The sequence below is a fragment of the Columba livia genome, chromosome 21 (genome assembly GCF_036013475.1).
Source record: "Columba livia isolate bColLiv1 breed racing homer chromosome 21, bColLiv1.pat.W.v2, whole genome shotgun sequence".
In the NCBI taxonomy this organism is placed as follows: domain Eukaryota; kingdom Metazoa; phylum Chordata; class Aves; order Columbiformes; family Columbidae; genus Columba; species Columba livia.
In genome coordinates this window covers 1,214,196-1,233,760 of record NC_088622.1, presented here as the reverse complement: position 1 = coordinate 1,233,760, position 19,565 = coordinate 1,214,196, and the positions used below count along the sequence as shown (strand labels likewise).

At 44.7% G+C, this 19,565-nt stretch overlaps 1 protein-coding gene across 8 annotated transcripts; it reads right to left on the bottom strand.

The window, feature by feature from the left end:
- Positions 1-121: 121 nt before the first annotated feature.
- On the bottom strand, positions 122-19,320 carry MMEL1 (membrane metalloendopeptidase like 1). Of its 8 annotated transcripts, none has more exons than XM_065037384.1 (24): positions 19,077-19,312; positions 16,561-17,941; positions 16,264-16,427; positions 13,962-14,021; positions 13,298-13,459; positions 12,809-12,889; positions 12,601-12,696; positions 12,332-12,450; positions 11,718-11,783; positions 9,961-10,095; positions 9,396-9,485; positions 9,009-9,145; positions 8,476-8,569; positions 8,119-8,247; positions 7,746-7,844; positions 7,104-7,187; positions 6,739-6,842; positions 6,390-6,448; positions 4,311-4,481; positions 4,045-4,178; positions 3,488-3,553; positions 1,755-1,850; positions 1,598-1,674; positions 122-1,261 (listed from the first exon to the last, which is right to left on the bottom strand). In XM_065037384.1, the coding sequence occupies exons 2-24, from the start codon at positions 16,608-16,610 to the stop codon at positions 1,162-1,164; spliced, it is 2,373 nt and encodes a 790-aa protein (XP_064893456.1). In that variant the 5' UTR covers positions 16,611-17,941; positions 19,077-19,312; the 3' UTR covers positions 122-1,161. The 8 variants fall into 8 exon arrangements, with proteins under 8 accessions (XP_064893456.1, XP_064893460.1, XP_013226581.2 ...); XM_065037388.1 differs by having other exon boundaries at positions 4,362-4,481; positions 16,599-17,941; positions 19,077-19,303; XM_013371127.3 differs by having other exon boundaries at positions 4,362-4,481; positions 19,077-19,296.
- Positions 19,321-19,565: the final 245 nt, after the last annotated feature.

Below are 19,565 nucleotides of genomic sequence, written 5' to 3'. Positions count from 1 at the left end.
GTACTTGAAATTCACTATCAAGTGTTGGCAGTTTAAATTATTATCATTAAAATTGAATGCTTACTGAGGAAAGCCACCCAAAACTCTCTATAGTAAAATGCTTGCTGAATTGGCTACCATGTGTTGTTGTTTGTTTTTTTTTAATTAAAAATTAATAGTTGTTACATTTTCAAGTGTAAATACTGAAAAATAGCCTATGGCAAAATGAAAAGGCACAGGATTGAAAGACAGCTTGTTTCCATGGATACATGTTTGCTATTTGGCAAAAAGTATTTTATACACTTTCTACAAGAATAAGCATAATTTTAAATATATCTCTGGAGGGAGGGACTCCAGAATTTTAAGCAAAACAGCAGAATCTGTACTACTAAAAACGTGATCTTTCTATCTAGCAATGCCTCGCTTGAAGGCGACGTTACGGTTGTTCTTTGGAGGAAGTGGCGGCAGCAGGAGCGCAGCTTCACGGGACGTTACACAAGCTCGCTTGTGCCACAGCAAGACAACCAGCATCTCACAGCAAAGCAGCGGAAAAGGCGCGAGAGCTCAGAGCAGCCCCGACCCGATTTGGGAGAACGCGCTGGAAACTGCATCAGGAACCGGCAAACAGTGCAGTGAAACATCCCAAACAGGTTTGCTGAGTCGCAGACACATTAAAATTATTGTTCCTTTCTGAAAAATAGATAGATAGGTGTTTGTTGGTTTTGTTTTTTATTTAATTAGTCTTTGTAACTCTGATGTGGTATCTTCATAACAGTCAGGATGTCGTTTGAAACCATCGGTTCTGTTAAACAGTCACTTCTGTTCTGGAGCGTTTGAAATGGTCAGTTGTGTTAAACAGTCAGTTGTGTTCTGGAGCATCTGAAACAGTCAGTTCTGTTCTGGAGTGTTTGAAACGGTCAGTTCTGTTCTGGAGCGTTTGAACCCGTCAGTTGTGTTCTGGAACACACTGTGGCCCCCAGCACATCCCTGGTCCCCGAGGTCCCCGGGCGCTGCCCCGTGCCGCGGTACGAGCCGGAGCGCTGGAGTCTCCTCCGTTCTCACCGCAGCAGCTGCACCGTTCGCCGTGGCTGTGACTGAATGGGGAACATCCGGCACATCGTTGGCAAGAGCTGCTTGTTGTGTCACCAGAGCATCTGTCATTCTCGCCGGTGTTCTTTTTGGTTACCACACTCTGCACTTCTCGGCGGGGTGCATGGCTGTGCCTTTCTTACAGTGGAACGCCTCCGAGAACGCTTCAAAGTTCTGCAGAGATCCCATCACCCTAAACAAAGAGATTTAGAGTCTCATAACTCAATTACAGTCTCCAAATATGGGATAGTTTATGCAAGAAAAATAGAGCTAACATGACTAACGAAATGCTGAAACAAACAGAGCACAGAGCACATGGGTTCAGGTCCGTTCTCATAGACTGGCAAATGCACCGGGCCAGGTAAAGGAAAGTTCCCTTCAGTGCTGTCCTACAAGATATGGCAGAAATTCTGAAGGTTACTCAAGATTCATCTTTGCAGTGAGCCGCTCTGTCCTTTGTGCTGCGTTGGTGCAATGGGTTGAAGTGACAAGTAAGTTACCAACTAGTAAACCCGGTTGTGAAACCCACCTGTATTTCAGCGGGCTGTGAACATCGGTCTTGATTGACTGGCTGGCGTATTCTGGTCTGTAGGAACCACACCAAACCTAGAAAGGAGGGTTAACCATTAGCACCACGTAATTTCTACTCTCATGCAGCATGTAGTGCTGCATGCAGGTGTTCTCACCTGGGCGAAGTTGAGGAAGAAAAGCTGTTTGTGAGACAGGTTCAGTCCGGGCAGCTTTGGCTCCTTTGCTTCCCGTTCCAGCCACTTCAAGTAGGCCTAGAAAAGATCAGAGATTCAATTCCGAGAAGCAGCGGGACGGCCTGTCCAGGTGTTTTGAATGTTATTTTGCCGTAAGAGACTTTAGTCACAATGTATATGAACCCAACTTGTCTTCCTTTCTGTATGTTTGTAGCTTCCACTGACTTTGGGAATGTTATGAAGCAGAGCAACTGGGAAATAAAAGTGTTAAGTCCACAGTTCTATGGTGATGATTTTTGTTTCTTCAGGTAACTGCTCATAAAATAGCAGATAATAACCTTGCTCAGTGTTAAATCCATTACCTGTTATTGTTACACATTAATTGGCCAATTTTCTTTTTTTAGGTATATTGACACAATGGAGACAAGTTAATGTGTCCTCATGCTGCTTCATTTCAAACGTTCTGCTGCCTTCTCGTAGCTGCCGAGATAGTCCCAAAGCACACAGAACAGAAAGGCAGAGCTGGGGGTGAAACACAATCGGCACCACGGAACATCAGAGGCTTCTGTGTGCAGGCAGTTGTCACACAACACATCCCCTCCACAGCTGGAACAGCGTTCAGAACCAAGTACATGCTCACTTTAACAAAGCAATTAATTTTAATGGTATCCCTCAAAGTCAGAATTGTCAGTTGAGATTTCTGAGAACTCAGGATGTTCTTCTATGAACACCCTTCGCTGTTGCCGTATTCAAAACACCAGAGACAGAAGTTTCACCATGACGCCTAGCAGGATTATTTGTAGAAAAGAACATTCCAGGCTCACACCTGAGCCCCGCACAGAAAGAGCCTTTTGTGCTGATAAACGCTGTGTTCCTGTTCCCAAGGGCAGCTTGTAAACCGGAAGGATTAAAGATACCGGATTCCCCGAGTCTGGGGCTGAGTTCCCCAGCAGAGCAGAAGGTGACGCGCAAGGGTGTTTGTAACAGGCTGGTTTATAACCACAGCGTGGAGGTCGTGCTCTGACAGATCAGCTGCATTTCTCTCGTATTGAAAATGACTGTGCTTGCAGCAACTGTTTGAATTGGGAGGAAGCAGTGCTGAGGTCAGCAAGCCTTGCATTGTTATTCCGCTCCCTAGCTCCACGAGAAACAAGAGCAGCAAGGTACAAGGGACTTCTTTGTGTTATTTTCCTAAAGCTTAGAAAACATAAAGCAAGCTACAAAAGGAGCTGAGTGTCTAGAGACAGGTATTTTGGTAGATAGGATCTGCATCCCTCTTGGGAAAGGGATTATGGTATTTCCGCCTATTCTTTTCGCATCCTACCTGACGTGTCACTTCGGAGGCTGAAGATGAAAAGCGTGAGAGAAAGAAACTTGGAAAAAACAGTTGCTCTGCTTCATAACATCCCCAAACTGTGTTGCCAAGAAATGAGTGCTCTGTTGCCATGGGCCAAGCTGCTCCGAGTCGTAGCTGCTATTTTCAGCAGGAGAACACTGCATTTGTTCCCCCAGACACGAGTACGTGGAAGCGCTGTGGTACAGCAGCCCTACCTGGGACTGCATCTATGGGGAAAGGAGCTTCTACATGTATAATTGAGCCTTCAAGTTTTGAATATGGTAATAACATGTTAATTATACATCTTTTATGACAGAATAGGTAACCCCATTGCTGAATCCCAGGGGTAAAGTTAACTCACAGTAACATTGAAAGTTACCTTATAAGCCTGTCGGACTCCTCCATTGTCTGCAATATTTTCTCCCAATGTGCTTATTCCACTGACCTGTAAAAGAATCATAGTTTCCTCTCTGGTCAGTAACATGAGAAGCCAAAGAAGCACACGCTGCCGCACAGCCACACGTCACACACGGACAGCGAGCGCTGGGCCACAAGGAAGCCGGAGAGAACGAAAATTAAAACAAGAATAGGGTAAAAGCTGTGGATTAGAATAGCAAGAATCTATAGGAGTGTCATATGAACGAGTTCCGGGCTGCTGGCAGGACTGCCAAACCCAGCAGCAAACAGATTTCCCTCCCCTTGCACCAAACCCCTCTGGCACCACAGCGCCCGTGGCCCAGCTCCCCGCGCGCCCGCGACAGTGCTGGTGTGCACCAGGATCCCGCATTTACAAGAAACAACCGTCGTATCTTACTTCCAGAACAATTATCCCATAGTATATGGGGGTTTATGTTTATCATCTGTGGAGACTCTCCATTTACATTCAGTATTTTCCTGTAGCAAAAGGACAGTGGTGTGGAAATGGGTGTTACTTACGTTTTGTCCCCCGGCCAGCTCCCAGGTGTAGTTCCCGTACTGATAAACCATGCAACGAGACTGCTCCTTGAAATGCATCGCTGAGAAATTGCTCCACCAGTCAAACATATTTCCATCTTTATCAAAATTCCTACCTGCACGAAAATCCGAGAAAAAAGGAAAATGTGAGTGGCTGTTGGAGCAGCCACCCTTCCAGTGCAGCCCGTTTCTTTCCAACGTGTGCACAGATACTTCAGTCACAGCCACGTGTAACTTCAGTTTCTTACAGTGCCGTGAGTGCAGCTGAAAGAATAACATTTTCTCCGTTATCTCCTCACCGTTGTCATCAAAGCCATGAGTAATTTCATGCCCAATAACCATCCCGATCCCGCCGAAGTTCAGGGCTTGCGGTTGGTGTTTGCTGAAGAACGGCGGCTGCAGGATCCCAGCAGGAAAAACTGCAACGAGAGGGAGAAGCCGTGGGGCAGCTCTGGCTTTGCACACTTTGCAGACAGATTGTTTGCTCGGGTTATGGATCAGGAACATAAAGTATAAAATCATTAGAAACAACATCGTGCCTCCTCTTGTGAAATTGGTTCTCTCGATAAAAGGAAAATGACAAGCTAATCCAGGTTTAATTTAGCACATCTGCAACTACAATATCTCCTTGTTTGAGAACCAAGCATCGTTTACATTTCAACTTTAGCCTAACTGGGTCCAGCGTATGCTGCTGTAAGTCAAGAGCAAAACGTCTAGTAACTGTCTTTGGGAGATAAGTACAGTTTGTGTTTTAGAGCCATTTTATAGGGGAACTAATGGATATTTTATTGCTTTATTTGTGCTAAAGAAGGGTTAGCAACTATATGGTGATAACAACCGATACTTGGTGTGTAAAACATGCACCGTACTAATTCCTACAGACCAGCAAGTGCACATGGACTCAGTCTGGGGCAGCACAAGGTCTGAGCTTCAGTCAACCAGCAAAAACCTTCTGTAGAATCCATGGGATTTACTCTTCATCCCATGCACACGAGGTGAAAAACATATACACTTCTAGAGGAACTAAGACTGCAAGCAATTCATTCAAATAAGATACTTCTTAACAAGAGAGAAGTTGAAATTACATAGCAAGTATTTCATTTAGAGAGAAAAACCTTTTTGACTATATAGAAGGTCTCATGTGCACAATTTTGGGGAGAAATATATGACAGACTGCAGTAAAACAGTAGCAGGAAACTGAAAGTAGCATGGAAAATTATTTTCCTCAAACTAAAGCCAAGAAGAAAGAGGATTTAACTGACATCTACACTACTGTGAGTAGCTAAGCGTGGATTTTTGGCTTGCATATTCATCCTCAAGTTGCTTAAACCAGTTATTACTAATTCCATATTACTTATAAGAGCACAGTTGCAGAACCAGTCGTCTTTAAGACCCAAGTTCCCTGCCTGGCGAGCTGGCTCACAGCTGATTGCAATGGGCATCAGCCCACCCAGGATAAAAGGGAGCCCGAGCGCCCCTGAGGAGCCCTCAGGAGCTGAGGCAGCACCACCACGGCTGAAGCTCCTGGCTTTTACCTGTGATACCAGGTAAGTGGAAGCTACACAAACAGAAACCAGATCCATTTCTGGCCTTTGCCCTGTGAGCAGGATACAGTTGCTGTCTGGCCTAACAAAGGCATGGAATTTTCCTTTTACGGTATTTGGCAGTACTTGGATAGTACATCGTCTTGGTAGTCTGTGAATTTGATGAAGTGTGACTTGGTAGAGAGGACATGGTTCCTCTCCTCTTTGGGGTGCTTAGAATTCAGTAAAGACTCTGCAGCATCAGCCTGGACCTCTGGCCACCTGCAGCAGCTCAGAGATCAGAGTGTGGGGAGCCAGGCAGTTCCCAGTGGCTCAAGTCTAAAGGTCTTTGCTAAGAGCACAAAAGGTCAGCCTGGCTCCTCTGCAAGACCCAGAGCTGATGTTCTGTAGGCAGAAGCAGGTTTCTTTAGTCTGATCTGTCTCTTATCAAAACAATTCCAGTACCATCTGCACACATAGCAGATGGGAGAGCTGCCCGGGTGTTTATGGGGATGTGGAACATGAGCACAAACAGCCCAGAACACATTGAGTGTCCTCTGGCCGCTGAAGCTGGCACTCGTATAGCAGCACTTACAGTCTTACAAACATGCGGCTGCTCCAGTATAGAAACACCACCAGCCAAGCGCCGGATGGGGGAAGCTGAATATTCATCAACAAAGCAACTGCTTGAAAAGAACAGCCCAGCATTTCCATACGGCAGGTTTGCCGCTGGGCAGACTGGCACCCTTGTGTGCAAAAAATTGTTAATTAGTTCCACACCGTGGTGGAAAATTGTAAACCTACCTATCTGGTTCCGATTGGGGGAATAGAACGCGTTGACCACTGCAGCTCCAATTATCCATCTAAAAGTAAATGTCACGCATAAAGTTAGTAATGTTTTTAATTTTTTTAAGGTGTTCTTTTAATTGATTTATTCTTGTCAAAATAAAATGCAGGCTGCGTATAGGGAAAGGGCTGAGGTAGGGAGGAAGGGTGCCATTGAACATAGCTTTAAAAGAATACCAATACTAGGAAATAACTGGTGTCTCACCAGTTCTGTGTTGAGCAGCTTCAATGTAATACCTGAATGTGAAGCAGCATGATGAAGGTTCAGAGAGATTCTATGAGAACTGGATTTACTCGGGGAACTTACACATCTTGGTCAACTCTCTCTCGAAGCTTTTTCAGGCTCTTTTGGGCTCCAGCTCTCAGGTTTTCCAGGATGTTTTCAAAGTAACTGTGTTCACTGAAGTTTAACTAAAGAAACAGATATCAAAGTTGTACAGAAAGAGGAATGTCTTGTGCCACTGAGTATATCTTCTAAAGAATGTCTGGATTGCCAGGTATCAATAGTTAGCTCTTTGCATGCGTTTATTTATAAAATGTTTGAGACAAGCTTGTTTGCTATCCAGTCACTTGGAAATTACAGTTGCACAGGTGTAAATATTCCAACTGGCAAGAAAATACGTGCAGGCTTTTCTAGGGCGGTACTTATTGAGGTATGCACAGCATACTCACACTGGCGTATTCCTGATCGAGTTTTTCATTCTGGTCTTCCAAAATATAATCTGGATAGCCAATTTGTTCTTTAATCGCCATTGCCTAGAAGAGAAGAGTTTAATGTTTCCTCTAAACTGTGGATTTTAAGTTTCAATACGTATAATAGTTCACATTCTTTATTGCTATTGTCTGCCTGTTTGTGAGAAATGGGATGTTCAAATGCACCCCATTGTTAGTGAGCCTTTTTTTAACGTGGAACACACAGTTTCCTCATCCCCTGCAGACCCTGCGGCACCATCCAACAGGGACCAGGATTAACCCTCCTTTAGTGCCTTCTATTTTTTTTCTTGCTATTGAAACAGTGCTGATGGTCCTAAAGTCAATGCAAGGTCTGAAAAGGATGGCATTGGATTCGGTTGTCATTCTAGCTGATGCATCGGGTGCCATCTTTTCTCCTCGTTTATAACACTGTTCACAAGAGTAATTAAATGAAATAAAAATGCATGTGAGCTAACAAAGGATTAAAAGAAAATTGCAATAGGATGGTGAACATCCAAGTTTTTTCCTCTCATTTGTAGGGCAACTGGGAATAGTGATGCTACAAAATTCCACATATTTTCTATTCAGGACAGAATGTTGAAGCTCCTTGTTATCTCTGACCTTCTCACGAGCTTTCTCTTTGGATGCCTCATCCATCCACTGTAACTCATCTAAAGTCTCGATGAATGCTTCACGAATCTTATCTATTAAATCTCGGACCTGAAAGACAGGCAGTAAGAAATGAATAATTGACATGCTATTATTCTCAGGCACAGTTAAGGGTGAAAAGCCTCCTGCTGCAAGACAATGTCCTGAAGTTCTGTGCTCTAAAACATGGTACTCAGCATTTAACAGAGCATGACAAATGAGTTCTGACTCTTGGCTGATTGATATAATATCTTGAAGAGACACAACAGGCTGGGAGAGCGGAGGGAGGGGACCGGGCGCTGCAGACATTGTGCGTGTACAACAGTACGAAGGGTAAACTACATACCATCCTCTTGCTCTCACCAGCAAATGTCTCCCTGACGTACATGGCTCCCACCGCGTTCTCCATGTTGTTGTTGACGTAACTCACGCACTCCCTCCAGCGCGCTTCCTCCAGCGTGGTCCCATAGAGCGCCTGCCACCCAAAACACCACCGTGTTAATTCTGCCCACGCGGCGCTTCTAAATCATTGCCTGAAGAGAAGCTGAACCTGAGACAAAGGTTTCCATTGCTGTGGTTGCTCTTCTCTTAGATTTGTGTGGGGATTACATGACATAATAATGTCACTGTACTGACAAGGGCTTGGTGTGGTGACTGTGGGACTGTTCCAGTGCTTTACAGCCTCTAGGAAGAGAGGAAATACCTTCCTGTAGCTGGCCCGAGCATCCTTGAAGCGCCGGCTCAAGCTGCTGACTCGATCAATCACCAGGCGCCAAATGAGGTAGTTCTGGATGGTGCTGTGTGGGAAAGTGAAGCTGAGTTTAATCCCCGGGAAAAGCAACACTAGTGCAGACAGTGTTTTAATTTGGAGAGGAGATGAGAAAGCAAATGATGCTGCCTGTGCCCAAGTTTCAGAGCATCCGCAGGTGACTGTTCTTATCTAACAGTGTGTCCAGCTGTAGAGGCACCCACGCCAAGGCCTCTCCTACCATTCTGTTCAGAGATTAACTTTGTTTTCTTCCCATTTAACCTTTGCTAAACACATGAGCAGGTGCGACACCAAGTAACACAGCACTTTAGGAGCACAGAACTTTAGAAGACATTACCCATATTTTACAGTGAAGTGGTGCCATTTTTCCCAGAGAAGCTCTAGCAGAACTAGCAAGTGGGCCCAATAATTTATATTTTCACAACACTTCCTTGGCTTTTGTGTTGGTTCTGCTCCAGTTTCTTTACCTTGCTGAGTACTTGGAGAGAATTGCTTTCAGCTCTTGCAGATAGGGCATGCCATACACAACCACCTCTTCTTCTGGCTCAACCTGGACACTTACTGAAGACATGACACTTTGGATGAAGAAGGTCCAGTTAAATTCCTAGGCAGACAGAAACACACACACCAGTGCCAGGTGTTTAAGTGCTTTAGTAACTATCTGGACTTTCTACAGTCTACAGGACTGAATGCAGTTGTGTTGTACAGTAGAAAAATGCTTTTGAAGAGACTCTGAAGAATGGGAATGATTTGATACCTCTCTGTTGCATCACTGATAAATTCATAAAGCCATTTTCAATTGGCATGGTAATAAAAGAAGGCTGAAAGTAGTAGACTGCTCTTTAAACACTTACGTTCAACGCAAACTTTTCCTGCAGCTCTTTTAAGGTCATTTTGTTGTATAACAAGGTCACATCATGTCTTTCTTCTGCTGGGGTAGTTGCCTGAAGACATTCACAAGGTCATTACTAGAATCGACTGATACATTTTCTAAAGTTCAGCACAGGAACTCAGCCTCCCCCCATTCAATAATGTTTCAGTAATATGATGAGCCAAGAGGTTCCCTCTACCCTCTTCACAATGGAAGACTAAGCTGTTAGAGATTTTTGGGGCACTGTGGACCCCTACGAATGCAAGGCAACTGGCCCTGGTGCTGCCACAGTGTATTTTTACCAGGAGCTAGATTATCCTGCTTTAGGAAACTACCAAAAAATAAGTATGGCTAGGTCTAGAGCAGACACGGAAGCAGTGTATAGACTAGACATAACTGTAGACCAAAGCTCTGATTTCTGGGCTGCTCGTGGCACACGTTGTGCTCCCCCTGCTTGCTTCTAGGCCTTTTCTGCTGCTGCCCGAAAGAGCCAGAGACTCTCATTGGTCCCCCCAACATCCAGAGAAGCTTTTGATTTCTGTACTCACGTTTGCAATCTCTGTTTCAAGCTCCATAACCTTTGCCATTTCCTCTTGGACAAAGGAATCATCTTTAGACATATTCTTGTCTTCCCGGATCATTTTGGCAATGCTGATCATGAACTGCAGGTAAGCTTCCCTCACCTGCACACGAAGCAGAGCACGTGTGTAGCGTTGTGAAGAAAAGGGTTGCTGTCATTTCTCCTTCTCCAAACCATTCTTTTTGCTATTTTAGCTTCACAGTGCGCTGTAGAAAAGTCTGCGCCAGGGGTCACAGCCTCTGCCTGTGTCTCCAATGCAACCCTCCCTGTGCCATTTTTCTTGTCTATTTGTTTTTAGCTATAATAGATACTACTGCAATACGCAGGATCTCAGCTCATCCTGGAATACCGTACAGTGCAGTTGCCAGTCTCAAGATACACAGTGAACGCAACACTTCCCTGTGCAATGCAACTCTTTGGCATTCTGAGTTAGAATTACGACTGGAGCAAAGAGAAAGCTCCGTGCTTTGAGTTACGCTACGGGAACAGTGATCCCTACCAGCCAGAATACCAGGGTAAACATGGATGGTTTAACCTTGCTGAAAGTAATACCATCAGTCTTCTAAACTCTGTTTTTACTGTCTGAAAGGAAAGCTCTGTCTCGATGGTTCCCAGTGATACCTTTGCTTTGTCTCTAATAACAGGGTACGGCTGTGATTTATGCCTCAGAATGGACCTTGAAAAGATATCTGGCTGCTGAGGGAGTACCGATCTCTGATGCAGGAAAGCTTAATACCACCTATTCTTGCATACTTTTCTTCCTCCATAGACCTTGGAAACTAGATAAATACAGTAACTGTTGTGAAACTGAGTCTGGGCACTCACACGATGATGATTTTTGTTTTTAGTCTGAATGCTGAGGCTTTAATCAGGCCAGACTCCCACAGGCCTCAGTAGGAGTTTTGCCAAAAGATGCTGGACTAAGCACAGGGGGAGTTTGGGTCATCAGAGTTTGGTTCATTGTCTGTGGGCAGTGAGCTGTTAAATAGCAAATAAAAAGAGGTTGTGTCTCTGTCTTATTCAATAACATTAAAGGCGCAGCCTTAGCCCTTCTTCTTTATAGCTTCAAATTAAAACTGTATCAAGCACTACTGGTTTTCTTTTGCTCATTTAGGATCATCTATGTACTGTACCTGATTTCTACCTCCTACTAGTCAGTCTAAGTCTGGCTCCCATGCAGTGATGTATAAATATCCCTCTTTTTTACTGTAACTACCGCTATATAGGTGAAACTTACAGAACAGAGCCCTGGTTCCAGCAGACATCTGTGCTCCCAACACAGCTACGTGGAGATCGTTTTGTATCATGAGGTGGATTAACAGGAGTTGGCAGTTTATAGAGCTGCCCAGAAGGTGTGGGAACGATCTCGTAAAAACCTCACAGGATTATGTTTTAGACTACATTATACATGAGGCTTTAGAAGAAGATATAAGCAAATCTATCCATCAAAATGTTAAGCTATGAAACACAATGATTTTATTTTCCCGTAACCTTCTCATCTGTATGAACTGGCCAGTTCTGGGGAGGCTTGATATTTACACAGTTGTTCAGTCCTTTTGTAAACTTTACAAAACTTTGGCACAATTAGGAGTAAATGAATGTCACAGTCTAATTCTGATTGTAACACAACGTGAAGAATCACATATTTGAGGTTGCCGAAAAACAGGGATAAGTACTAAAGTTGTTTTAGTAGCACACAGTAAATAAATTACAAGGAATACTTACTCTTTGATAGTTGCCTCCGTTAAAGTAGTAATCCCTGGATGGCATTCCCAAACTTGGCTGGTCAATCTGAAGGAGATCAGATAAATGTCTTTAGTTAGTGATGAACAGGAGCTGGTGGCATGACTTTAGTCTCTGGATTCCTAGATAAGGACAGGGCGGGTTCCTGGTGCGGGTTGTTAACCAAAATCTTTCAGTAACCCCTGAGATCTAAGAATAATTTGAAGCAACTTAGAAAAGCTGCTTGACTTGAGGGCTCGACTTCATGCAGAAGCATATGTAAATGAACTCTGAAATATTATTTAATGTATAAAAAACATGGTTTCCTGCTATATATTAAACCTCATAATCATTTTGCAAGTCACAAGAATTTACAACTCATAAGTGCTGCAAATCAGCAAAGGTTAATTGAACCTTTAACTGAAACAAAAACTATGCTACCAACAGATGTTTCCCCCTGTGACTCTAAGACAGATCTGCCACTCGGGGTACAGAACTGCTGCAAACGTTTTGCCAGTATCGTGCATACCCACCAACTTACGGAAAGCTAATGTGTATGCGCTATAAATAACTATCTATTATGATTATGGCAATAATTCCTTGCAAATTTTTCTTACATAAATGATGTGTCTACTGGAATCGCGGTCATCATTCCATACAAACATGTCAATAAGGACACGTTTGTTAAATCTGGAGTTCATTATGGAGAGTTTTTCTTCCATGCTCCAATTTGGCTCTGGGAGATGAAAGGGAAAATATCCATTATTAATCAATATGTATCAGGACTGATTAAGTTGTACAGTTTGCAAGCTTATTGCTGAAATTATTCAGAACCAGCAGATAATTCTGACCTAACAGTACTGAGCTCTTTTGGGCACAGCACTACCTTTGGTCGTCTTCCAGTCTGCAGAAGCCACTGGCCAGTCTCCAACCATCGTTAAGGCCTCGAGCAGAGGCAAAGAGTCTCGTTGCTCTATAAGACCTGAGAGAAGAAACACAAATACAATATTGTTTTCATAGAAAAAATGAAGAAAAGCAGGTAATAGGCCTAACAGTTTAAATATGGAACGGAATTTGTCATAGCAGAGACTCACTCTCATTCATGCATGACTTGTAAAGTATTTTAGCTTTCTGAAATGCTTCTCTGTCCCCTTGGTCTGAAGTCTCCAGCACACCTGGGGAAGGAAATGGTGCAGTGAGGTTTTTTTGCCCTGGAGAGCTTTGATCTTCTCATAGAAATCACTGAGAATTCAGGGCGGCGACAAATACTTGTTCAATCTCAGTGAAACTGGAGTGCTCTCTAAAGGAGCTATTAATGGAAAAAGTGTCAGGAGGAAGGGCCTGTGTGCAGCTTGTCCTGCTCCTTTTGAAGCTGGTACCAAATCACCTTTGGCTGATTTTTAGAGGGAACAGGATGTTCCCACAAAATGGATGTAGTAAGAAATGTAGAGATTAAAGGACTAGAGGAAAAAAATCACAATCAAGTCTTCTCTGGCAGTTTATTTCTCTGTATAAAGTGCAGTAAATAACATCTGAAACTAAACAGTGGTGCATAACCAAGGACAGAGCAGCCTCATTCCTACCTTTTAGGATGATCTCCAGCTCGTCTCTCAGGATGTCAAAAATGCTGTATCTGGAGCTGGTTTCTGGGATGATGTGCCGGTTCAGCCAGCCCCCACAGGCATACTGGTAGAAATCCTTGCAAGGGTCAGTTGTTGGGTCCATATTCTGAATTATTCTAGCAGCTAGGTACCAAAATCGGAGAGTTAAATTCCACAGACTGCTCAGTAACCTCTGGGGCTGCCCCAGACTGTCAAGAAGCTGCTTGGCAAGGAGGCACATAGAGTAGCCCCATGTGTAGAAAGTGTTCTCTCAGAGAGAGTTGGGTCTAAGGGAATTCTCATTACATTTCACAGACCTAGACCGCGCTGGTCAACCCACATCCTTGTGGCTCGGACCAGAGCACTCTTGGCCACACTGGCACAACTTTCCTGTGCTACTTCCTCGTGAATGATGCTCCTGGTGACAGAGCAAGCACACAATGGGGCTTCTGCTCGGTGTTTACACACGGAGCTGTGTTTGAGGATGGCTTTGCTTGCTGCCTTTGACAGTAACAGTAATGCATAGCTAGCCTGAGGGGAAACTTAATTCCTTTTCAACCTCCTCAGTCTTAAAGCCTGAACTAGTGTTTGTTCAGGCTGGGTAGAACTAACGTGTAAAACATCAGCTCTATAAACCCATCCTCACCTGCGGTGACACATCCAGGTGTGGTACACACGCTGCCTGAGCCGGGGCCGTAGCGAGTGCCTGCAGGGAGCGAGTGACAAAGCACATGGAATTAGCTGGTTTGGAAAGAAACTGCTACCAGTGTTGCTCACAGCAGCTCAGCCCTGGTGACAGCCACATTTTTAAACTTTAGTTTGCACTCCTTACACTAGGATGCTTGCAGAAAAGAGTTACTAAAAAATATCCTCCCAGTGAAGTGTTTTACATGAGAGCAAACAAGATTACAGTAATTCAGATAGAAATAAAACAGTAGGGGAGAAAAGAGGGCTTTGAAGTTCATCAGTGGAAGCAACATAAAAAGCCCCCACTGTGACTGGGCATGTGGCGCCCAGGGCTGAGCCGGGAGCCGCGCGCTGCGTGGGAGCGGATCCGCAGCAGAGCGGCCGCGGCCCATCGCAGGCAGAGAACGCCCAGCTGAGCGTGGGGAGAGCAAAACGCGGGACACAATGTGAGCTTCACACGCAGGGGGGCAGCTCTTCTCTTCTCTCTTCTGTACTGGATGAAGCGAAGACAAAATTTTGGAGTGTCCTAAACTCTCTAATAATTTTTTAAAATTAAGAAAATCTAAAGACCAGCGTATTTCCATGAAAAAGTCCTTTTGGGGAAAAGAAACTAGTAGTTCAAAGGCATATGGAAATTTTCCATAAAGGAGAAACAGCAACAGGCAAGGTGAGAAAGAGGGAACTGTGCTACAAGCGTGCTGTGTTTCTCTCATTGTTTCTCAGTGACAGGCAGGACCCAAATGAAGCTTTTTTGTTTGTTTTTTTTTTTTTTTTTTTTTAAATCAAAGCTTCTCTCTTTAATATAACCCGACAATGTCGAACTTCAGTTTCCGGAACCCAACTGCTTTCAACAAGATTCTAACTGCCCACAATAAAAAAGCCCTTGTGACTGTGAAAATGTAATTGAGCCGTATAAGCAGGGAAGCCAAACCTCGGTTTGCACACTCGGGGCTCTGCAGCTCTGCCACCAAACCGGATAATTGGAAATGGCTGGTGAGGGGCTCTCAGTTTACTTCTAAAAGTGGCTCCTTTGTTTTTCTATCAATTATCTTTTATGCCTCAGTCCCACTCCTGACAAAGAAGCCAGCCAACCTGACTCCGTATGAGAGATGAGCAGCACCGCCCGGCTTGTTTCCACAATACATTCGTTGGGTCTTTGCTCACTTGACTGAGGCTCTGTCTGCTGCACCTCTTAAACTCCAAATAACTAGAAACATAACAAAGTCTATGACTTTATTTTCTCAAACGACTTTGCTAAAAACACCCACCTAAGTTTTAATTTCGGTAAATATTTTTCTCCCTGGGGATGGCGCACTCTGGAACAATTAGAGCCACAGCTGATCTCAGGCTGTTGAGTGTGAGTTTTACCTTTCAGCACCTCTTCTGTTGTGCCCATCTCTGCAGCATGCTGCACTGCAGCCTGCCTTTGCTCTTACACGGTGAATTGTTTGCAACAAATAATGTAATTGCCCAACTGAGCTTGTCTTCCTCCGAGAGGACTGTCTCTACCACATGTGTCTTCAAATGGACTCCATAACACAGGGGTTGGTTTTTATTCCACCTTTCTTATGATTTCTTGCCTATAGTTTATCTATAAGCATGGCCGAGACAGAATTTCATGCGAGAATGGAGGTGACAAAGAGGAGGCAGGTGCTGCTAGCAGTCATGTTGGTTGCTTCATGGGCTTTTTAAATAGGACTTGGCGTTTGGTGTGCTAGTGGAAAGACTTGGTTTTGAGAGTAAGCGTGCTCTGCAGTTCAAACGTGTCTGCCCCACTGCCGGGGTCCTGGCACGGCGTCTGCACAAAGTCACAGAACCCAGCCGCACCTGGAGATCAAATTGCCTGATGTAGTATTAGGAAAAAAGGTCTACTTTTCCTCAGCAGCACAGTGGCCTTCGCATTGCGATAAGCGACCTCCCCTTTAGATCTGCTAAGCAGCTGTTGCTTTCTAACTCCTGGCAATAAATCTTCCCCTCTAAAATAGCGCAATGTTTTTTTTACCTTTGTCAAAACACTGCTGAATTCGATAAAATGCATGGAATTAATTAAAGACATAGAATCTTACATCACATAATTTTAAAGTGAAATCAAATCCAACATAACCCTCTCTTTGCATGAGCCTGGAAAAAGGCAGAGACAGCCAAGTCCCTCACAGGGGTGACTTCACTGTCCCCCTGTATTTTTGTTTTCATTTAGCTCTGCAAAAAGACTTTGATGTTGTTTGCAGAGCGAGGAGAAGAATTATTGCTGGGTTCCTTACCTCTGCTGCTGGCATACAGGATCACCAGGGCGACCAGCGCGCAGGTCATGAGGAGCAGCAGCACCGCCAGAGTGATTGCCACAAAGCTCCAGGATTTCTTCCCAGATTTTGTTGATTTTTCCACAATATCCATTTGACTTTCTGATTTCCCCATTATCGTAACTCTAAATTGAGGAGGGGAAGGTAAAAAAGAATTAACAGCACAGCTAAATCAATACAGGGATAAAAGCGTGACAAATCAGGGAGAAAAAGGAAGCGGAATGAAAGCAAAGATAAAGAAAACTTCCAAATTATTACATGTATTTGTCCATTTGATTGTCCACAGATTTGCCAACCTCATTCTCCATCTCCCGTGCCCAGCAGACCGGCCGTGCTCGGGGGCTGCTCTGGGTGCCACCGCCCCGGGCTCTTGGAGGTGCAGGGGCAGGACTTCAGGAGCTGGTTTTGGGGCAGATGGAAAAGTCTCCTGAGCAGGTTGGGCAGCTCCTTTCTCCCAAATGGGGAGGAGGGGGATGCTGCCTCTTCCACTCCCACTTCAGAAGTGTCTTGCTGTTTTGAAGAATTTCCCTCTTCTTCTGTGCATGAGAGTAGGTTTGCAGAGCTCTGTTAACAGCAGCAGAATCCAACAAGAGATCCTTCCAGGTGCGAGTCTCTTTGAGTTGTGTCTGCTCCGTCCTCGGCAGAGAGGAAGGGTTTGGAAAGCAAAATGCTCCTAGAACATGTGTCAGCTCCCAGGTCTGCAGGAGTCTGGGACCTCCAGCCCCTCGGTCTCCTCCGAGCCATGCTCAAAGTTGGGAGCTCGGCGCTGCGCGGTTCCCAGCTGCAGGCGAAGCTCCTGAGCAGCGGCAGGAGGAGGAGCAGGGGCTGCATCACGGCAGCGGGCAGGGCCGGCCGCTCGAGCCGCCGCTGCCGCTTCCCAGGGGTTTTGCCGGCTTTCCCAAAATCTGGCGCCGGGTTATTTGGCTGCTGTGCTCACAGAGGAGCGTGAGGACAGGGAAATGCAAACCCATCAGGACCCTCTGGCTCTGAGAGCGCTGGCAGCTTTTGGGTGCCTGTATGGGAACAGCGTCTGGTTGGAAAACACACCCATTCAGAGATTATTGCAGGCTATGCACAGGATTTTTATGCTACTGCTTAGAAATCTATCTGATAACAACTGGAAAGACAATAAAAGCAAAGACAGAATAGGTGTGTGATTTCCCTTGGGTTTTCATTTTATTCTTTTCCAGAACTGACTTTGCAAGGAGAAGCAGGTTTTGGGTATTTTCTTTTTTGCTGTTTTCTCTCCCCTGCAGGCTGGTTTATCGAGCTGGTGCCAAAGTCCACACTATACAGGTTTTCAGGTTGGTACCTCTCTCGACCCGAGTGCTCCAGCAGCACTCCCCGTTCCGTGTGTTCAGAGCAGGGGTTTCTTTGCAGCAGTTCTGTTTACTGAGAACGTATGCACAGAGTGTTCAAGAATGCGGACACAGACCTGTTTCTGTGAATGGGGCAGGGAACAACGAATGCCACTTTCTTCTGCCAGGAGTCCCAGCCTCCTCTTGTAGTCAGTATTCTGCCTCAAAACCCCCAGCAGAGCCTGCCTTTCTTTTCAGTCATGTTATCTTTGGCTTCTGTCAAGTGTGAAGGCAGCTATTCTCATCCCACCCTCTGAAGAGGAGGATAAGAACACAAAGATCTGAAAGAAAAGGAGGGAGTTGCAGATCCTGGGTGTCCATATGCGAAAAGCAGCTGCAGAAGGGAAGGTTACTTTAAGGACAAGGCTTTACATTTAATGATAAGTCAAGCAATCCCTCATTTCAGTTTGCAGCTAACAAGAGGACATTGCTGTTTGTACTGGGCTACTTTGAAGAGATTTTTTCCTGTTTTGATTGCTTTGTAACTAAAGCAGGTTCTTATGTTTCTGGAATTCGGATTCGTAATGAGCTTGCAGTGGCAGGATTGCACTTTTTAAAAAGCCTCAAATTACAGATTTTTACACTTGCATCCTGGAGGGGTGGGGACTGAGTGGCAAATCTGGATGACCGGCTCCTTTGGGAAAGCTCACCTGAACCAGGATTTATAATGCATGTCTGAAATGGTCAGATTTACTATCAACGACACTAGTTCTGTTTAGTAACCAAGCCACTCTGCATTATTCCAGTATCATCAAATGTTAGTAAATGTCTTTGACCTCAGTTTCCTCGGTCTAAGCAGTTGCTTTCTGAAGAGCAAAAGGAGTATTTAAGAACTGGTGATAGAAATGAGTCTGGTGTACACATCTGCCCTAAACAGAGATGACAACCTGAAGCTACAGGGTGACATTAACAGAACAAAGCAGCAAACAGCCCAGCCCTCAGTAAATCAGCACAGTGAATGACTCCAGGACAATGGCTGGATGCTGCCCTTTGATTTATTGCAGCAGGGATGCAGAGCAGAGAGGATAACTCATTGTGCTCAAGAATAATGGGCTTGTCTTCGAGAGCCAGAGTAACCCTGTTATCTGTCCACTAGCATGAAAAATAATTTAAAAACAATCAGTACTCAAATATCCTCTTATAGCTGGTTGGCTACCAGATGTGTGCCGTGTAAATAACTCCTAGTACTTGTACATCCAAACCAGATTAGAATTGGGAAAATCTTGAAGTTTAGGTTGTGTTTCAAAACTCTTCACTCACCTTTTTGAGATAACGATGTCTTGAACATCATAATCTGAAAAAAACGCCAGATACTATCAGTATGAGGTATAAAAGGTATGCGATGATTTCTGCAATATGTTTCTAAATGCATGCATTTTGCATAGAAAAGCAGGTAAAAATGTGAAGTTGGCTTACCTCTGTCTCGTGGAGATTGCTTTTCAGCTGCAGAGCTCAGGTGGCTGGTGTAGTTTCTGGAATGTGATTGGAATGGTTACATTTTCGGGTGGTCAGAAGCACACACCTATTGTTATCACCAGCACTGATGTCTGTAGAGGCGCCCCCGGCAGCGGTCCTGCACGGCACTGAGCCTGCACCTCCCTCCCTCCGCCCCTGCACACACACAGGTGCTGAGAGTGCCCGAGGGATCAAATGTTCTGCTCAGAGGCTCATCAGGGAGAATTAACCCTTCCCACCGTATTTGTATCAGTCAACTTTATACCTAGACTGGAAATCAGCTTGTGCAGCGAGCATGAGCAATGCCGTCCTTCAGTGGACAAGATGATTCCCCAGCTTGTTGGCATTTAGAAAAGTCTCTCCTGCTGCAGTTCTCAGATTACTGATGTGCTTTACTACTTTTCCATGAAATTTTTCAAGTATCTGTGGCAGGCAGACTTCTGGAAGGCA

Bases quoted from the DNA above. Each gene is read 5' to 3' on its own strand.
- MMEL1 (XM_065037383.1), bottom strand. From the start codon at position 16,610: ATGGAGAATGAGGTTGGCAAATCTGTGGACAATCAAATGGACAAATAC. The intron at 7,845-8,118 runs GTATGTAGTTTA...CCTGTCTTTCAG, and splicing joins CTGGTGAGAGCAAGAGGATG to GTCCGAGATTTAATAGATAA. The intron at 6,449-6,738 runs GTAAGTTCCCCG...ATTTACTTTTAG, and splicing joins GAGAGAGTTGACCAAGATGT to ATGGATAATTGGAGCTGCAG.